The sequence below is a fragment of the Brachyistius frenatus genome, unplaced genomic scaffold (genome assembly GCF_029030835.1).
Source record: "Brachyistius frenatus isolate BFR_SWC_R1_liver_20210118 unplaced genomic scaffold, ASM2903083v1 Contig_431, whole genome shotgun sequence".
Taxonomy (NCBI): Eukaryota; Metazoa; Chordata; class Actinopteri; family Embiotocidae; genus Brachyistius; species Brachyistius frenatus.
In genome coordinates, this window is record NW_027211030.1 from 24877 (window position 1) to 41410 (window position 16534).

General features: G+C 42.3%; 2 protein-coding genes across 2 annotated transcripts in view; one reads left to right on the top strand and one right to left on the bottom strand.

Annotated features, from left to right (window-relative positions):
• Positions 1-402: 402 nt before the first annotated feature.
• Positions 403-9432, bottom strand: tmem110l (transmembrane protein 110, like). The gene is made up of 8 exons (XM_069725597.1): positions 9130-9432; positions 6190-6238; positions 5714-5809; positions 5498-5619; positions 4627-4739; positions 3463-3546; positions 3057-3188; positions 403-596 (listed from the first exon to the last, which is right to left on the bottom strand). The coding sequence occupies exons 1-8, from the start codon at positions 9317-9319 to the stop codon at positions 456-458; spliced, it is 927 nt and encodes a 308-aa protein (XP_069581698.1). The 5' UTR covers positions 9320-9432; the 3' UTR covers positions 403-455.
• A 4064-nt stretch (positions 9433-13496) lies between these two features.
• sfmbt2 (Scm like with four mbt domains 2) overlaps positions 13497-16534 on the top strand; it is a 43813-nt gene continuing 40775 nt past the window's right edge. Inside the window, 1 exon segment of the mRNA XM_069725591.1 lies at positions 13497-13738. The gene's annotated coding sequence lies outside the window, so the exon portion shown is untranslated.

Genomic DNA, 16534 nt, shown 5'->3' on the forward strand with positions numbered 1-16534 from the left:
AGTCGGAGGGAGGACGTGCAGGAACGACTCATAATTACACCTTAAATCAAAAAGGCGGATTTGAAGTGATTATCTTTGAGTGAAAACCTCACGGAGCACTTTAGACTTCACTCGGCTCCTCTTTGGAATACGAGACACGATAAATGAGCAACATCACTTACGCTCTGACGTTTTCTGGAAACGGAGGCAGCGAGGTGCTAAACGCTAAAAACTACTTTCTAATTCCCAGAAGGCTGTTTGATGCACCGAAGCGTTTCACATTCACAGGTTACAGGACCGTTAACGGGGCCTTTCGCTTGCAAACGATATTTAGACCTTCAAATCGGAGGAGATGAGGATGTGAGGTTGTTGTTTTTTTTTTATTTAGGCTGTTCAGTGTTTTTTGTTGTTGTTTGTTTTGTGTGTGTGTGTGTGGTGTTTTGTGTGGACGGTAGATGGACGAGGTCACCTCGGGTTCACACCGCCACCCAGCTCGGTCTCAGCGGTCCACCTGAGTAGTGCACGTTGGGTAACGGTCCTCCGCCGCCGTCCTCCTCCTCCTCCTCTTCCTCCCCCTCCGAGGCCTCCTCCGTGTCCGTGTCCACCGTCAGCAGCACCTGAGAAACGAACATTTCGTTAGCATTCAGACACAATGCAAGCGGGAAAAAAATGAAATAAAAAAAAGAAGACCGAAGGACACTTCTCATCAGCTGCTGCGGGGTTTTTTTCATTCGGGAAAAATAAAATCTCCGCTTTGCATTCTCGGACCTAAAGTGGAAAATATCCCCGTTTAACGTGAAGCCTTGAAGACGCTTTCCAGGAGCAGCAGGAGGGCTTCAAACCTCAGAGAGGCTGAATTCCACGACTATTTTGACATTTACTGCGTTATAAATTTCCACATGTTGCTTTACGCTGCGGTACGACACGAAGGGAAAACCGACGTGAAGACGACTTAACGGAGCCGAGAAAGATTCAGATATCGGAGCGCACATAAAGTTTCTTCTAGTAGAAACACAGCGAACGGAGGCTTTAAACACATTAAATTAGTTCCCTAATTAGTTTTTGATTGGATAAAGTTAATATCTAAACAATTTGTAATGATGGAAGGAAACGTTATAACCCTCCCCCCTATATACCGTCCACAACAACAGCCTTGTGGCTCCAGCTTTGGTCTCCTCCCCCCCCCCACTAAGACCTCGTCCTATAATGTCCCTCTATCCGTCCTCCTCCTCCACTCAGCTCTGCTTTCCATAACAACAGCGCGTGGAAGAGAATCATAAATGTCACTCTTATTCTGGGGATGAAGGCTTGATTTATGGCCGCCTGGCAGAGGACCAGGAAACGAGGAGGGAGGAGGGGGAGGTAAAAGCTCTGGTCCCGTTACATAGGAGGGCCGCGCACCCTCGACGGTCGAGTCTGTGAGTTCAATCTTTCCTGAGCGAGGAATTAAAAAAAATGGCATGACATTGAGCTTCTGTGTTGCGTGGAGGCGGCTGTTGGACCGAGAGGCCCGTTAGTGTTTTATCAGACCGGACCGACCAGAATCCCACGTGAAAAACACACAGAAAAACTCCTCAATGTGCTACATGTCAGCACCTACCTGTTTCTGTGCTGTTTACAGCGCAGAAAAGTGGATTTGACTCTCATGAATTACCACAAAAAAAGAAAAAGAAAAGCCAAATCAGCACCTTCCAGACCTGAACTATGAGGCCAAAAGTATGTGGACACCCAACACTTTTAAACTTTGAGAAGGTGCTGAGCTTTCAAGGCTGCTTGGATTTTCTGCGTTAAATCAAGTTGAAACTCTGCAAGAATCATTACTTGGCCAGAGACTGAAAGTATGGAGGCTTAAAAAAAAAAAAAAAAAACCACAATATTATCCAGAAGTTTTTTGGTTGTTTTTTTTGGAGCCAGAAGTGACCATATTTGGACGAGCTGAGGAAGAGCTTTTTTGAATAGGAGTATTTAGGTGGCCCTGGTGGCCCTCAGTGGTACTGCATTTTAAGGGCACTTTCAAACTGGCTAAATTTTTCAGACCTAAAGACGCCGTCCGTGTTTATTTACAGTGAATAATCCAGAAAGAGAGGGGGGGGAAAAAAAGAAGAAAATTTACCCTTGAAAGGAAATTACAAAACTTCACACCTTTCTTCTTAGAAGAGTTTTAAACTTCCACATCGAAGAGGAAACACTAATGAGGAAGGACAGGCAGAAGAGTGACTCAGGGTTTCTTGGACTGAATTTATCTGGGCTTGTTCCTCATTACATAAAGTGGAGAGGGAGGAAATCTCTCTCTCTCTCTGTGTGTGTGTGTGTGTGTGTGTGTGTGTGTGTGTGTGTGTGTGTGTGTGTGTGTGTGTGTGTGTGTGTGTGTGTGTGTGTGTGTGTGTGTGTGTGTGTGTGTGTGTGTGTGTGCGCACTGATCCCCCCAAAACAACAGGTGCGGTTGACACTCAGTGTGAGCGTGCGGGTGCACCGACCATCAACGCCCATTTTCACACACAGTAAAAGTCTTCAGAGACGTTAAACTGTCACATTCCTGCCTGAAAGTTCGGTGGGAACAAGATTGTTTTTTCAAAGAGAACTTTTGTTGTATAACATCAAAAGTCATGTTGTTTACGGACCGATGAGTCACTTCCACAGCAGATGGGTCGAGGATTTAACTTATTTCAGGGCCGTATTCAAATATTTTAATGGAACTTGATAAAAAAAAAAAAATAAAAAAAAAATCATTATATGAAAATACAAATATTTCAGACGGGTGGAAAAGGTTATTAAAGATTTTATAAAATGTTCTGCTATTTTTTGCTAAAAAAAAATAAATAAAAAAAAGAAGTAGTAAAAATTGCTTTGTAGATTTTCAAATTTTAAACAATATTGTTCAAGTTTATTGATATAAAAGAGATCATTTAAAGTAAATCTGTAAAGAATTGGTTTTGATATGTTCAAGTGTAATATAAATTGTAATTTGAATGAAATGTATTCATTTCTATGAGGACATTAACTTTTGTTTTTATTTTTTTCACTTTGTTCCGTTTGCTCGTTGAACTCTTGACGTATTTGACGTCGGTGATTCTCACCTGCGACTCCTCGCTGCTCCCCCACGGCACCGAGTCGGCCTTCCTCGCCGAGCTGTCGCACGAGTCGTCCGGGCTCTTCATCGTCTTGTACTTCCTCATCATCAGGCTGTCCACCACCCAGAACATGATGGACTGCGGGAGGAGCCGCGGAGACGAGACCCGGAGTTTATTCACCGCAGAGTTGGTGGTGAAAAGGTCAGAGGTCACGATGACATCATAATGTTCATCGTTCAACATAGGAACTCCGTTCATTTACGCACTTGCACTTATTTATATAGACGAACGAGAACAATACAACTTCACCAAATCAAAGTCAGATCAGTTTTACTTGTATTTCCCTAAAAAGATATTTAATATCTTTCATTAAAATAAAAAAACACATTTTCACAGTGACAGTGAAACTCACGTTGACGATGAAGGGCACGATGAGCATGACGAGCACCAGCTCCAGCTGAGGGTCGGCGATGTAGCTCAGCAACACTTCCTGCAACTGGAGCACAGGAAGAGAACAGATTTCACTTCCTGACATCGGAGAATATAATAATGATTAACGCTCGTTTTAGCAGTTGTTTTAATATTCATATTTCAATGTGTTTATTTTATCTTTTTATTTGCTCGCTGATGTCCTCTATTAATTGTAAAGTGGTTTCTATGGTCAAATTTACACGTTTCTGATCCAAACCATCTTTGTAACTTTATAAAAAAAAAATTATCTGTAGGCTTTATATATTTATTGTTTTCAGTATCATTAGCACTTATAATATCAGTTTCTATAGATTTTAATCTGTTAAAATGGGATGTATCCATATAAATAAGACAGTAGATATAAATAAGAACCATTTGAAAGACTGGAAGACGTTTGGCTAATGATAATATTTATAATCAGATGTCTGTAGAAGAAAATCTTTAAACAGCGGAAGATGGATCTCTAAACAGCACGAGGAGCTTCACGAAACAAAACTCACTCTGTCTGGAAATAAACTCATCAGAAGTAAACAAATAAGCAGCATTTTTTTATTTTATTCCTCAGAAGGGCATCTGTTGCCAAGGCTAAGCCGAACAAACAAACATGATCCCGAATGTCATGCAAACAAAACCGTCCTTCGAATATACGAACGATGCCGCCGTGTTTCCAGTAAATTCAAAGGACGAGTCGTTTTTTTTTTTTTCCTCCCTCCTGCTTGTTTAGTCTCCCTGAAGTCTCGATGACTTTCATGTCTTCATGTCGACGGGGAATTCAAAACGACACCCCAAATAAGAGACGAAACGGAAACGAGAGAAGATTTCTAAAATAGGCTGTTTTTTTCATGAAGTCTGGTTGACCCGACTCGGATCAGCGACGTTAAAGTTTGTCACAATTAAAAGACAGAAAACCTCATTTTTAGTTCCCAGTTAAACGGAGGCGAGACTGTTTTGGGATGAAACCACAACGTAGACAATCGCGGTGTATTTAAGTGGCGTCACGGACGCCATCATTTTCTCCATTTTGAGAATGAAATAAGAGACTCTCTTCCGTGCGATAATGTCACACAGAAGATCGGCGCACAACGGAGCTGTGAAGGCGTCTTACTTTGGTCCATCCGGGGACGAGCAGCACCAGGCTGATCACGCCTTTCTCCAGCACCATGATGAGCAGGTAGATGCCACCCTGACCCAGCCACGCTGCAGCCTGGGGGGGGTCACCTGGAGCAGCAACGACACGCACATTCATTTTACTTGATAAACTCCGTAGCTTTGACGGATTTCCTCCGTGATCGAGCTGCGTTCTGATACGAATAGCTCACTTTCATAAGACTTTAAGAAAAGTAACATCCTGAGTGAGCGACACAGTCTGGCCTCGGCCTTTCCAACAGGTGTCTCACCGCAGCAGACACAACAGAGGACAGGTCTGTCATTAAGACAGGAAGGAGGAAGGAAGATTAACAGGCAGACAGAGAGAGAGAGAGAGAGAGAGAGACGACAAAGACACAAGAAAAAACACTCATCATCATTTTCAGGGCGACACAAATGTTTCTGTAACACCTATTTCAAAAGAGTTAACTACAAACTGTCCCGTGGCTGCACGGTGAAGTGAGACGAAGATGTCATCGCTCTTTCAGCTCGTAAAATTTTCCATCACAGAAAGTTTGACCGTGATAAAAAAAAAAAACTAAAAAACTAAAACAACAACCCGTAGACTGAGTGAGTGCAACAACTGAGGTGGAGTTCATCTCTGGGAATGTTTTCCACACTGGGCTGCAGCTGGAGCTGCTGGCTCTCCTCATCCCTCCCCGTCTGCCTCTGGAGAAGCTACAGCGCCCTCTGGTGGCAGAAACTCAGAGCTGCAGCCCAAGAGGCGACAGAAGCTACGTCTATCCAACAACCTCGGGAAATTAATGTTTTCAGACACGAAGAGAGAATTGGAAACAGAAGAAAGAAAGAAACGGACTTGTCTCTCTCACCGTATTCTCCGAACATGAGCAGCGTCCACTGCTTGTACTCCACCAGCTTGGACACCAGCTTGACCGCCAGCCAGATGATGAGCATCCCCAGCGTGGCATCCAGCAGGAAGTTCATCAGGTAGCTTCGGTAAAAAAAAAAGGGGGGAAATTGAGTTATTGCTTGTTATTGTCATATCTCATCTCATCGTGAATCGTCTGTGCTCTTAAAGAACTCACAGAGAGCACGGGTCCTCTTTGGTCAGGGTGGACAGAAAGATGTTGGCAAAGTGGATGAAAAGAGCACCGATGGCTTGTTTGGACGTGTCAAAAAACCTGGAAAAGATGATCAAATGTTATTTATAGTGCATGTTATTATAACACAGTTTGGACAAAAGTGGTGCTCAACATGAAACAGAAGTAAAAGAGACGAAAAACAATAGTAAGCCAAAACAACACGTGAAGATATACAGTACAAGAGCAGTAATAATGCTCCAGAAAATTTGATTTAAAATCAAAAGACAGGACTATTCATTTAGAATTTTTTATCTGCTTGCGTTACATGTTTAGAAAATGTCTTTCCAAACATTTTGAATTGGGGAAACAACACTCGCAGACTCTCCGAGAAGACTCTGAATGTCCAGATGATGAATCTGATTTATTCGCAGACAGAAATGCCAACAGGAAACAGTGGAGGTAAATAAAACAATTCTGACCAGATTCTCCACGGCCGTCTGACGCCGACGGGCTCTCTGAACCGCTTCACTGCAAACAGAACGAAAGACAAATCGGGGATCAACAACGACGCATCGAAACAACTCGTCCTGCAAAAACAAGTGCGGCGGGTTTCGACCTCGTGCGTCTGCAGGGCTGCAGGACGAAGAGGAGGAGGAGGAGGAGAGATGAAACGCAGACCTGTCCTCCTCACTTCATTTCTCCCAGCAGGCTCGGGGTGAACAGACGCCCTCTGTTCCTTTATCTCGCCATCTCACAAGGTCACAGAATGTGACTCGGCATGTGAGGACGGCAGCGAGGCTTCCTGATCCTGATTAAGTTTTACACGCGTGGACTACAACTTCTTCAGATCACTGAAAATACGAGTTGTTTATTTGCCAGTAATATTGATAATAAGTAATTGAAGTCATGCATTAAACAAAAATGTTTGACATCTGCCAATCCAGCTTCTCATAAACTGAAGATTTGCTCCATTTTATATAAAAAAACCCCATTGAAGCTCTTATTATGGGCAAGTATCATTGTTTTCTGAAACTTCTAGGCTGAACCATCACTTTAATAACAGTAAAAAGTCATCGACAGATGATCCAATAAGGAAAATATTAATTAGTTGCAACCCGAGATCGCTTAAAAATATCAAATTTCTCTTATAACAAGACTGGAGAAACATGCGGTGCATAAATCCGAGAAAGTTTCAGCTCTGAAAGTAAAAAAAACAAAGACTTTTCTACTTATCAGCTGTTTTGCATTGAAAGAAACTGTAGCAGCTAAACATGCAGCCGTTATCTGGACTGTGTGAGTCGCAGGCGTAATGGCGAGTCAGCGGAAAGGGGGGGGAAAAAACAAAACTCCCAAAAATAGCCGTGAAGGAAGACGGATCGGTGGAGGGACGCACGGTGCAGCTGGGATTTGGCACGCCGCCACCGCCATCACAGCCGAGCAGCTATTAATGCTCCGCTGCACAGCAACAACGCCGAGTAAATACCAACAGGTTGCATGTGAGGTGACCAGGAGTGACACTTACAAGAAACTCTGAGAACAGGAGACGGGAGGGTTGGAAAACATAGAGAGGAGGGACATTGATTCCTCCGCTAATAACTAACTGAGTGGAGGTTAGAGGTCATTGATTCCCCCCCCCCCCCCCGCCCCTCCTCCAAGGCACCGGCCTGTAATCCTGCAACACTTCACTGCTCTGAGTGATTCAGCCGCACTCGACCGGGCTGCTCGATTAGCTGATGAAAATCCCCCACGACTGCATTGACCTTTTAAAGTACACACTGATGATTAGATCCGACGCCAACAGTCCTTGAGATAAGTGGATATATAAAACGGGCTCAACGCTGCTTTTGTACCCGTCATTTCTGAGGCTGTAAATTATGCTTATTTTCATTGTCAGTTAATGTGTTGATTGTTTTTTTGTTTTTGTTTTTTTTCCATTACCGATTAGCTGTTTAAATGTCAGGAAGTGATCAAATAAATGTCAGCCAGTGTTTCCTTGCAGCACTAAAATCTCTTGTTTTAGCCCAACAGTCCACGACCACATGTTCAGTTTATTATCACACAAAAAAACTAAAGTAGCCAGAAAATATTCACATTTAAGAGAATTTTAGCATTTTTTTCCCCCTTAAAAAACATGACTCAAAAAGATCAATTAATTATTAAAATAGTTGGGGATTATTTTCAGGCAATCAACTAATCAATAAAGCTCCATTTGGTCACAATAAAATCAACAGAATAAGCAGAAACAGCAGTCTGAATATTCAGGCAAAGTGGTTGGTGGAGTAAAATATGTTCCAGGAAGTCATCAAAACAAACAACATAAAGTTCCTACACGCCCTAAAGTGCTCCTATTTGGCCGAGCACCAGTCGCACCTCTCAGCCGCTGCTGCAGAAATATAAGAGCATTGCCCGAAGTGCCTAAACTGGTATGATGCTCCACATTTGGTGAGTCAGCTGCCACAGAATCACAAGTTTCTTAGCAGTCAACAGGCATTGTTGGTGCCGAGTACGTCCACACTGCGGTCCACAAGCAGCATCTTGTTTAGCTGTTAAGGCAAATACTAAAATAAAAAACACTGTCAAAGTAGCTGAAATTCTCCAGTTATATCTCACTTAAAGACACAAGGCTGTAACTTGAGTTGAAGTCTCTTAAATTATTAATCATTTACATTATAGAATGATATATAACATTTATATTGCTGATTGCATTACACGTGTCTGATTACATACAAATAATATCATTATGCACTTAGGAGGCAATTTTGATTGTTTAAGAGCAAAAAAAAAAAAAAGGTCCTGAATCCAAAACAAGACATTTTGCAACACTGACGACACTTCCGTTAGAAATACAGTGATTTGCGTTGGTCCTTAGACTACAGGCACACACCGGTGTGGTATGAGGTACCTTCATTTCCCAAAGTTAATTTGGGTGTTAACGGTTAATTCGGCGTTCAGACATACCATAATCCACGCGTGCTTTTGTTCAAATACATCCTGAAACAGCTGGTTTACCAGAGTAGCGGTGGTCTACTTTGTGGACGGCAATGATGGCAATCAACAAAACAAAAGCTGAAAAATCTTTCAAATGTGAATTTTTTTTACAACACTTGATGCATGCCGAAATGAAAAGAGAATCCTTATTAGTCAGATCGCGTTTGAAAGCATTTACTATCTGGTGTGTCGTCTTGCTGAAAAGCGAAGGGATGTTAAATTAGCACATTTTTGAAACGAGGCTCTGTGTAAACAAACGTCAACAAAACGCCACGTGGCCGAGCGGAGCCTTTTAAACGCATTGTTTTGTGCACTTCGCGTTTCCCGCGTTGCTGCGGCCGAATAAAAACGACAGTCGGTGTTGTCGGGGATGTTTTGTTGTTGTTGTTGTCAGGGACGTGTTTCCCGGTGCTGATCGATCCCGTACTCACACATCAGCGTGCTGAAGGCGACGACAGCGAGCAGTCCCTGGATCAGGACCCCGAACCTGTCCGTCAGAGCTCCGTCGTCGCAGCCGTGAGGATTCGCCTTGTTAACGTCAGACATGTTTAGGACTTCAAACGGGACGTTACTCAAGAATCTCTTCACCGGGACGAGCCCGCTGTACACGTACATGTCCATAGTGGCACGATAATAAAAAACAACAACAACAACAACAACAACACAGCCGTTAGGAGACAAAAGGAGCGCCTCCGCGGTGACGTTAACTTTCAACCTTTCTCCAGGAAAAAAAAACAAACAAAACAAACACTACCCGCCCGATTTTCTATTTCCGGTGATCGATTGAAGGCTGGAAGGGAAAGTTCTCCTTCAGTGTTTCCGGTGGCTGATGCTACATCTCGTGATGCTGAAGCTCAACAAGACGGTCGATTATCGGACTCACATCCATGTTTGTGAGAACGAAAAACACGAACGGTGAAGTCGCCCCAACTTCCGGTCATGGTGTTTCAAAATAAAAGGCTGCGCATGAACTACAAACTGCCACAATAAGTCATTTAAATATACAACATAATTTCATATAATCTGATTTTTTTTTTTTTTTACGTTAAGGCCGTAGTAACCCTAAATATTTACAGGTCTCCGGTGGTGGAAACGATGTGGAAATAATGTATTATTTTTGAATAAAAGTACAGAAGTATTAGCAACAAAATTATAGTATTTAAGTAAATATACTGGTTTTGTCCCTACGTCTAACATATTATTATAAATATATGACAGTACAAGATTTGTAATAGTGAAGCATCAGTGTGTTTGCAGCATGTTTGAACTTATTTACATCCAGTTTTATGTTCAGGGACAGCAGATAAATCGGAGGTGTTGCCAGATGAAGTACTTACTTAAAAAAAAAAAAAAAGTGGACATTTTTGCTAAGGTATTGGATCATTTGAACATTTACTAAAAAAAAATGAACAAGTTCAATGCTTAGAAGGATAAATCACTATGTGGTGAAGCTGTTAACAACTTCAAAGACATCTGAAATTTCAACCTTGACTTCACGCTGGGTTTTGTAAGATGTCTGAACAGGTTAGAAACAACTGGCTTAAATCTTTAAGAATGTGTTAAAAGCTTGTCTTAATATCTATCGTGTCAAATCTTGATCTTAAATGTAACTAAAAACGTCAAATAAATTCAGTGGAGTCGAAATATGTCCCTACAAATACCTGTCATGTTTCTAAAACACATATTGCCTAACTGGGCTTTTCCTTGTCTTTTGTTCCCACCCCCCCACCGGACGTTTTCCACTTTCTTTTCCTTTGTTTTATTCTGAAGAGACATCGGTCCAACTTCCTGTTATTGTTCCGCCACCATGACTTGGGTCTCGCAACAGAATTCCTTGAATGTGCGCGAGACCGAGCTGCTTTTTTTGTTTTGAGTTGGTGGGTGGCGCGCGGTGGCGCGCGGTGACGCGCGGTGATGCGCAGCCCGGGAGGCAAATCTCTGCCTCGGGGTGAAGCTGGGACAGAAAATCTGTCGGTTCACAGTCTTTACGGTGCACATTTTATGAGCAAAACAGCCATATGTGTAGTCTGGTTAGAGGTGGCGAAGGTGTAGAAATGGGATTTCTAATTACATTTACCTGATGCCAATTTATCCAACATACACAAGCCTGCAGAAAAACGGTTTATCTGTAATTAAAGAGGACAAATACACTAACAAGGTAACCGGGAAGGGGGGGAAGGGGAGAGGGGGGTGTCATGAAAAGCAATTGTTGAAACAAAAATGTGTACTTATGGGCACCCACCATGATGGAAAACGTCACAAATCCCTAAATACGTTACACTGAACTGTTCCTCCAACAGAAAGTTGTACATTAAATGTCTTTGGACTTACTGAACCTTTTCTTTCCTTTCTGTTCATTTCCAACTTTTTAAAGCATATGATGGCCATATGATTTTAAAAGCAACAATAACAACCTAAATAAGCAATATAGGTTTCCATTTTACAACACGTAAAAAAAATAAAATAAATAATAATAATAATAATACAAAGTGGCTCCGGAGAACTTTAACATCGGAGTTTCACACGTCTTCAACTAATCTTTTAACAAGCGTTGTCTAAACAAAACAAAACCGGTCGTCTGCTGCGTGCGGATAGGCAGCGGGCTCATGCACAAGTCGCACGTGTGCGTGTGCGTGTGCGGGTGCGTGTGCGTGTTGGTGTAAAAGGGAGGCAAAATCCTTTATCCCGCGCGCTTGGAAAAGCTTCTTCTCTGGCAGATTAATGGCGCACGCTTTAACCATCTGCTCCACGAGCGGCATCACACCAGCGCGAGCGCCTCTTCTCCCTTTATGACTCCTTTGTGTCTTTACGGATCAAATCCGCCTCTGTAAATAAACACAACATTTAACTTCCCGGAACAAGTTTCAAAATAAAACCCGGAGTGCAGTTACGCATGCTCGCGCCACCTTCTATCACAACGCAATCATTTGGTCTTTTATCTGTGAATTAAATCCCTTTGAAATGGTGGTATTGTGTTGGTTTTAAGCCTTAAATGAGTGCCCCCATTAATTTGGCAGGTCGCCACATAAAATGAAGCCATGTCAACAAGTGATTATCTTTCTGGGAACGGTTATTTTAAAGGGCTTTTTGAGATTTATAGGGTGAAAATAAACATTATTTCCCATTAAAAAGAGCACAAATTTGACAAAAGCTTGAAATGTTAAACTGAATTTTGTGGGAAAGAAGTTTTTTTGTTGTTGCCATCTCAGCCACTTGTTCTTTTGTAATCAGAAATACTTTATGGCATACGGTTTAATTTGTAAAACATGACCTTGCAAAAAAAGTTTTTGGGGGCCAGAAGGAACTTATATGTTCATTAATAGAAATGAATGATGAACTTTTTCAAAAGTCCTGCTCTGTGTCTCTTTATTGACTCTGTGAAGTCTGAATCTTATTGTGAAATATGAACAGCCTGCGTCGTAAGTGAAGTCTGTCAAAAAGTGTTTCAAAGTTGTATAATTGCATAAAATATAACTAAAATAATTTAAGAAGGACCATAAAAACGTAAAAAAAATTAAGGCAAAGATCTTTACAATACTCAGATATTATATTTCTGGCCATGATAAGACAAATAAACCAAAGAAGGAAAGAAAATAAAGATGCAGGTAAACTTTAATTTAGACTTTTTCGTTTTTCCACTCCGATATGCATATATGACTTATTCACGTGCCCGGGAAAACTTTATTGCACAGTCGGAGGGGAGGGGGGAGGAGAGGGGGGGAGGAGAGGGGGGAGAGGACCTCTCAGACTTTTTCAGGGGATTCCCAAAATATGCTGAGTAACAAATCAATCCACTCAAAAGTTCAGCGGACGATTCAGCAATTATTTTTGCACCGTTTCCAAACGTCGACGGTGAGCTTCCACGCGTAAAGAGAAACCTGCTTTGACTGGGGGGGGTATTTAAGAAATTACCCCCCTCCAACAAACCTCGCGGTTTGTACCGGCAGTGATCATTGAGCTGGTTTCACTTTCTGTCTGACTGTAATCGGAAAGTTCAGTTTACTTCAGCGCCATAAAACTCTCCCCCACACCGTCTCTCGCCGGGGCAGTTTGCGGCGTTATAGTCTGACTGTTGACGGATCTCTTTGTGGAAATGTGCGCCAACCTTTGAGCCGCATACTGCACGACCGCCTGCCTAACAGACGTGACGCAGTGCGCTCCCACCACTAGAGGATAGTGTTGACTTTGATAAAGCTTTGGCCCTGCGTTATTGAAAATAACAAAGTCTCAAGGCCATTGTTTTTACAAGAGCTGTTTGGAGAAAAGTGATGTCCAAAACGCAAAAACAAACAAACAAAAAAAAGGTTTAATGGAGGTGAAGAAGTCGGTGGAAAAAAAAAAAAGCAAAACGGTGCCGAGATAGCGTGAAATATTGACGTTTCAGGCTTATTTATGCACATAAACGGCTAATTATGATGTAATTGTACTGCAGCCACATTATATACTTCCTGAAAAGTAGTTCCCCTTTTGTTGTCGATGTGATTAAAGGAGTCTTCTTCCTGTTCATCATAAAACTGTTAAGATAAATAAAATGAAGGTCCTGCGGGATCTAATATGTTTGTAAACACTAACAGATGACAGATTTAATTTAAGTTTATTAACACCAACAGTGATTAATTGCCGGTTTATTCCATTACATCCGAACAAGCTTGGATAAAACTAATGTTTCCTTGAGAAACACACATTTTTTTTTTCCCCCACCCCCCGCCGCGGCGTGTTTGTTCTCGTAGGTGTCGACTGAACTTCAGTTCCCTATTTATAACGAGGCTGGAGAAATATTTTTCGCTACCACGCTGAAAGGTCAATGAAGGAGTTGGCTTGAAAATATCTGTAGATGTTTTTTTGGACATGCGCAGATGGGAATTGCCATATTGGAACGGGGGCAGCGGCAGCAGCTGAAAGACGTCGCTCGCGCTGCTCCGCTCGGGCTCACGCGAAGGAGGAGAAGAGAGAGAGAGGGAGAGAGCGAGCGAGAGGAGGAGAAAAAAAAAAACCCAGAGGGGGTCTCGAGGAGGAGAGGCGACACAAAAACTTGGACAGGTAAGACAGGTGACGGCTCGAGCGGTCCGCGGAAGGTTTCCCGTGGGCTGCTGCGTTTTTGTTATTTGCCTTGTGTCGACGAAATAAACACGGGGAGAGTTATTTTTCCTCCTCCTCCGCTTTACAAAAAAAAAAAAAAAAAAAAAAAAAAAATACCCGAAGTGCTCCCGAGGCGGTTTCTGTAGAAACGAGAAAAAAAATAAATAAAAAAAATAAAATAAATAATAATAAAAAAAAATTCGCGAGCGGTCGTTCACGAGCCCAAGTTGCTCAAAGTGTGTCTCGCGCGCTGTAATTAACAGCTTCCACCGGCGGAGAGGACGTTGTCTCGTGGCACTCTCGGGTAATATCGTTTATTGCGTTGTTTTTTTCCGACTCTATCGCGCAACTAACTGCTCCGAGAATAACGTGAATTTAAATAATCCGCACGAGAAAAAACAAGCTGAAACGTTTATTTGAACGCGTTTTGTTTTTTTTGTGTGTGTGTGCGTGCGTGTGTGTTTTTTTTTTTTTTTTTTCTTGTAATGCTGTGTTTAAAAAGACCACGACGCAAATTTTGGTCTTGATGTGAACGCGAAGTTGTTGGTTTTTTTTCCGGAGATCCGCGTTAGAAACGCCGTCATTCGGCCGCAAATGAGTCATGTGGGATTTTTTTTTTTTTTCGTCACCCTTAGGTGCGCGAAAAGCCACCGGAAAATACCGGACACTGCCAAAATGTCAAACCACTTTCAACATGGCGGGTTATGGTGTTCGTGGGGGAAAACTGCGCCTTAAAATCTTTGAACGAGGAAAAAATAAAACGACGGCAGATAACGCGCCCGGTTCTGTTTCTTTTGATGGACCTACACGAGATTTAATCAATTAAATTCAAAGTGTGCATTTGGCAACTCCGTGGGAGTTTTTTTCCGCTGCAGTTTTGAGTGTGCAAAGTACATGACCGGAGTGCCAGCCAGCCTGCTGGTCGGCAACACCCCTTCGCAGCCTCATCTTCCTCATGTGCACTTAACGTTTCCTCTTTCACTTTTATCGAAAACAAAAACACCCCAAAAAAAAAAAAAAAAAAAAAGAAAGAAAGAAAGAAAGAAATGCTGCAGCTCATACGATGCGTCTGCTGCTACACCTCGTTATATCACATTCATATTATTTTTCCAGTTAAAAAGCCACAGAAGGAAGGTTTCCCTCCACCTTTTCTCTCTCTCCCCCCTCCCCCCATGCAATCTTTTGATAAATATGTTGATGATTGCACAGTCGGGTGAGATATATTTTACGCCTGGTATTGTTTCTCTGTGGGTACATTTGCAATGATTAAGCAGATAATTGGGTTAAAACCACGCGGATCTATTTAATTATTTCTCTTTTTTGCCGGGCGGTCTGCAAATCCGGGGTTTTGCAGCTTTGCATTATTCCACAGGATTCCTCCCTCCAGATTAAATTCGTCACCATAATGAACAGAAACAATAAAAGACAGCAGCGTTATACGGAGCCGACGATTTCACGTGCAATATGAATAAATCATGCTTTCCAGACTTCTTGTTGCTACAAAGATCTTTTTTTTTTCTTCCCCTCCTCCTCCTCCTCCTCCTCCTCCTCCTCCTCCTCCCGCATGGAGCTGCGAGTGGGGATGGTTGTATGTGAGCGCAGTCTGGTAGATGAAGGAAACGTGCTCCAAAAAAAAAAAAAAGCCAAAAAAACAGTAGCACTAATACAGGAGATATGAAAAGCACAAAGGTAAAATATACGTGATCCATTTCCTCCATGTGGGGGGGAGGGGAGGGGGTGGAGGATCAATACAAATCCTGCTGCACATTATTAATGCTGTGGACTGTTGGCTTTGTATTTTTTTTTTTTTTTTTTTAAAGCAAGAACCACCCAACGGCCATTTTTTTTTTTTCCTTTTTTTTTTTTTTAAATCATTGAGCTGCTTTCTTGATAAGACATTGTGTGTTGATCTTCCTGTGAGTGTCTCTTTGGACACAATCACAGTCTGTCCTAATGACAGACGCAAAGATATGGAGGAAACACAGGGGTCACTTTGCAGGAAATATTGATCTTTCTTTCTTTCTTTCTTTCTTGGCAAACTTAACTCCAGGCCTCGTATTTGAATAAGCGTATAAGCAAATATCAGAGTTGACTTCTCAAGAGTCTCAGAGCTGCAGGTTGTGCAAAGTGTGCGCAGTAGGAAGTTGTTTCTAGCACTAGCATGTTGAAATAAGAAAGCTCTGTGGCTGAAGGAGGAGGGAGGGTGGAGGAGGGGGTGGGGCTGCTGCACTGTTCTCCTGTTTCTGTTTTGCACTTCATCATTTTAAGATGATCCCAGTGAGCATCACAGCTCTGCTTTAATTGGCCGTAAAAAAAAAAAAAAAAAAAAAAGAAAACCCCGACACAGTGACCGCGTTGTTGCCACGCGTCTGCGTTTCGAACTGTAGGAGCCGAGAGTTGGAAAAACAGAGGACAAATTGTTTTATCGAGACGCCCCGTTGCCAAGTGGAAACAACTCTTGGATGGGTCTAAAAAGAGGAGAACCTAATAGGGAGTAATGCAATAAAACCCAAAGCCCATGCAGTGGTAGTTAATCTCCTAAATCCCCCATTAAATCTTTGGCAATGGATGGGTTTAGAGAGCGGCAGGGCAGCACGTGGATGCCCAACTCCCCATCGGGGGCTAATCAATTATAAAAAAAATAAATAAAAAAAACTCTGCTCAATCTGAGACAACGGGGGCAACAAATGTCCTGCGTCTGAGATTAACACTCCCAGACCGGTTTAATCCCCCGGTGACCAATCTGGGCTGTTTCCT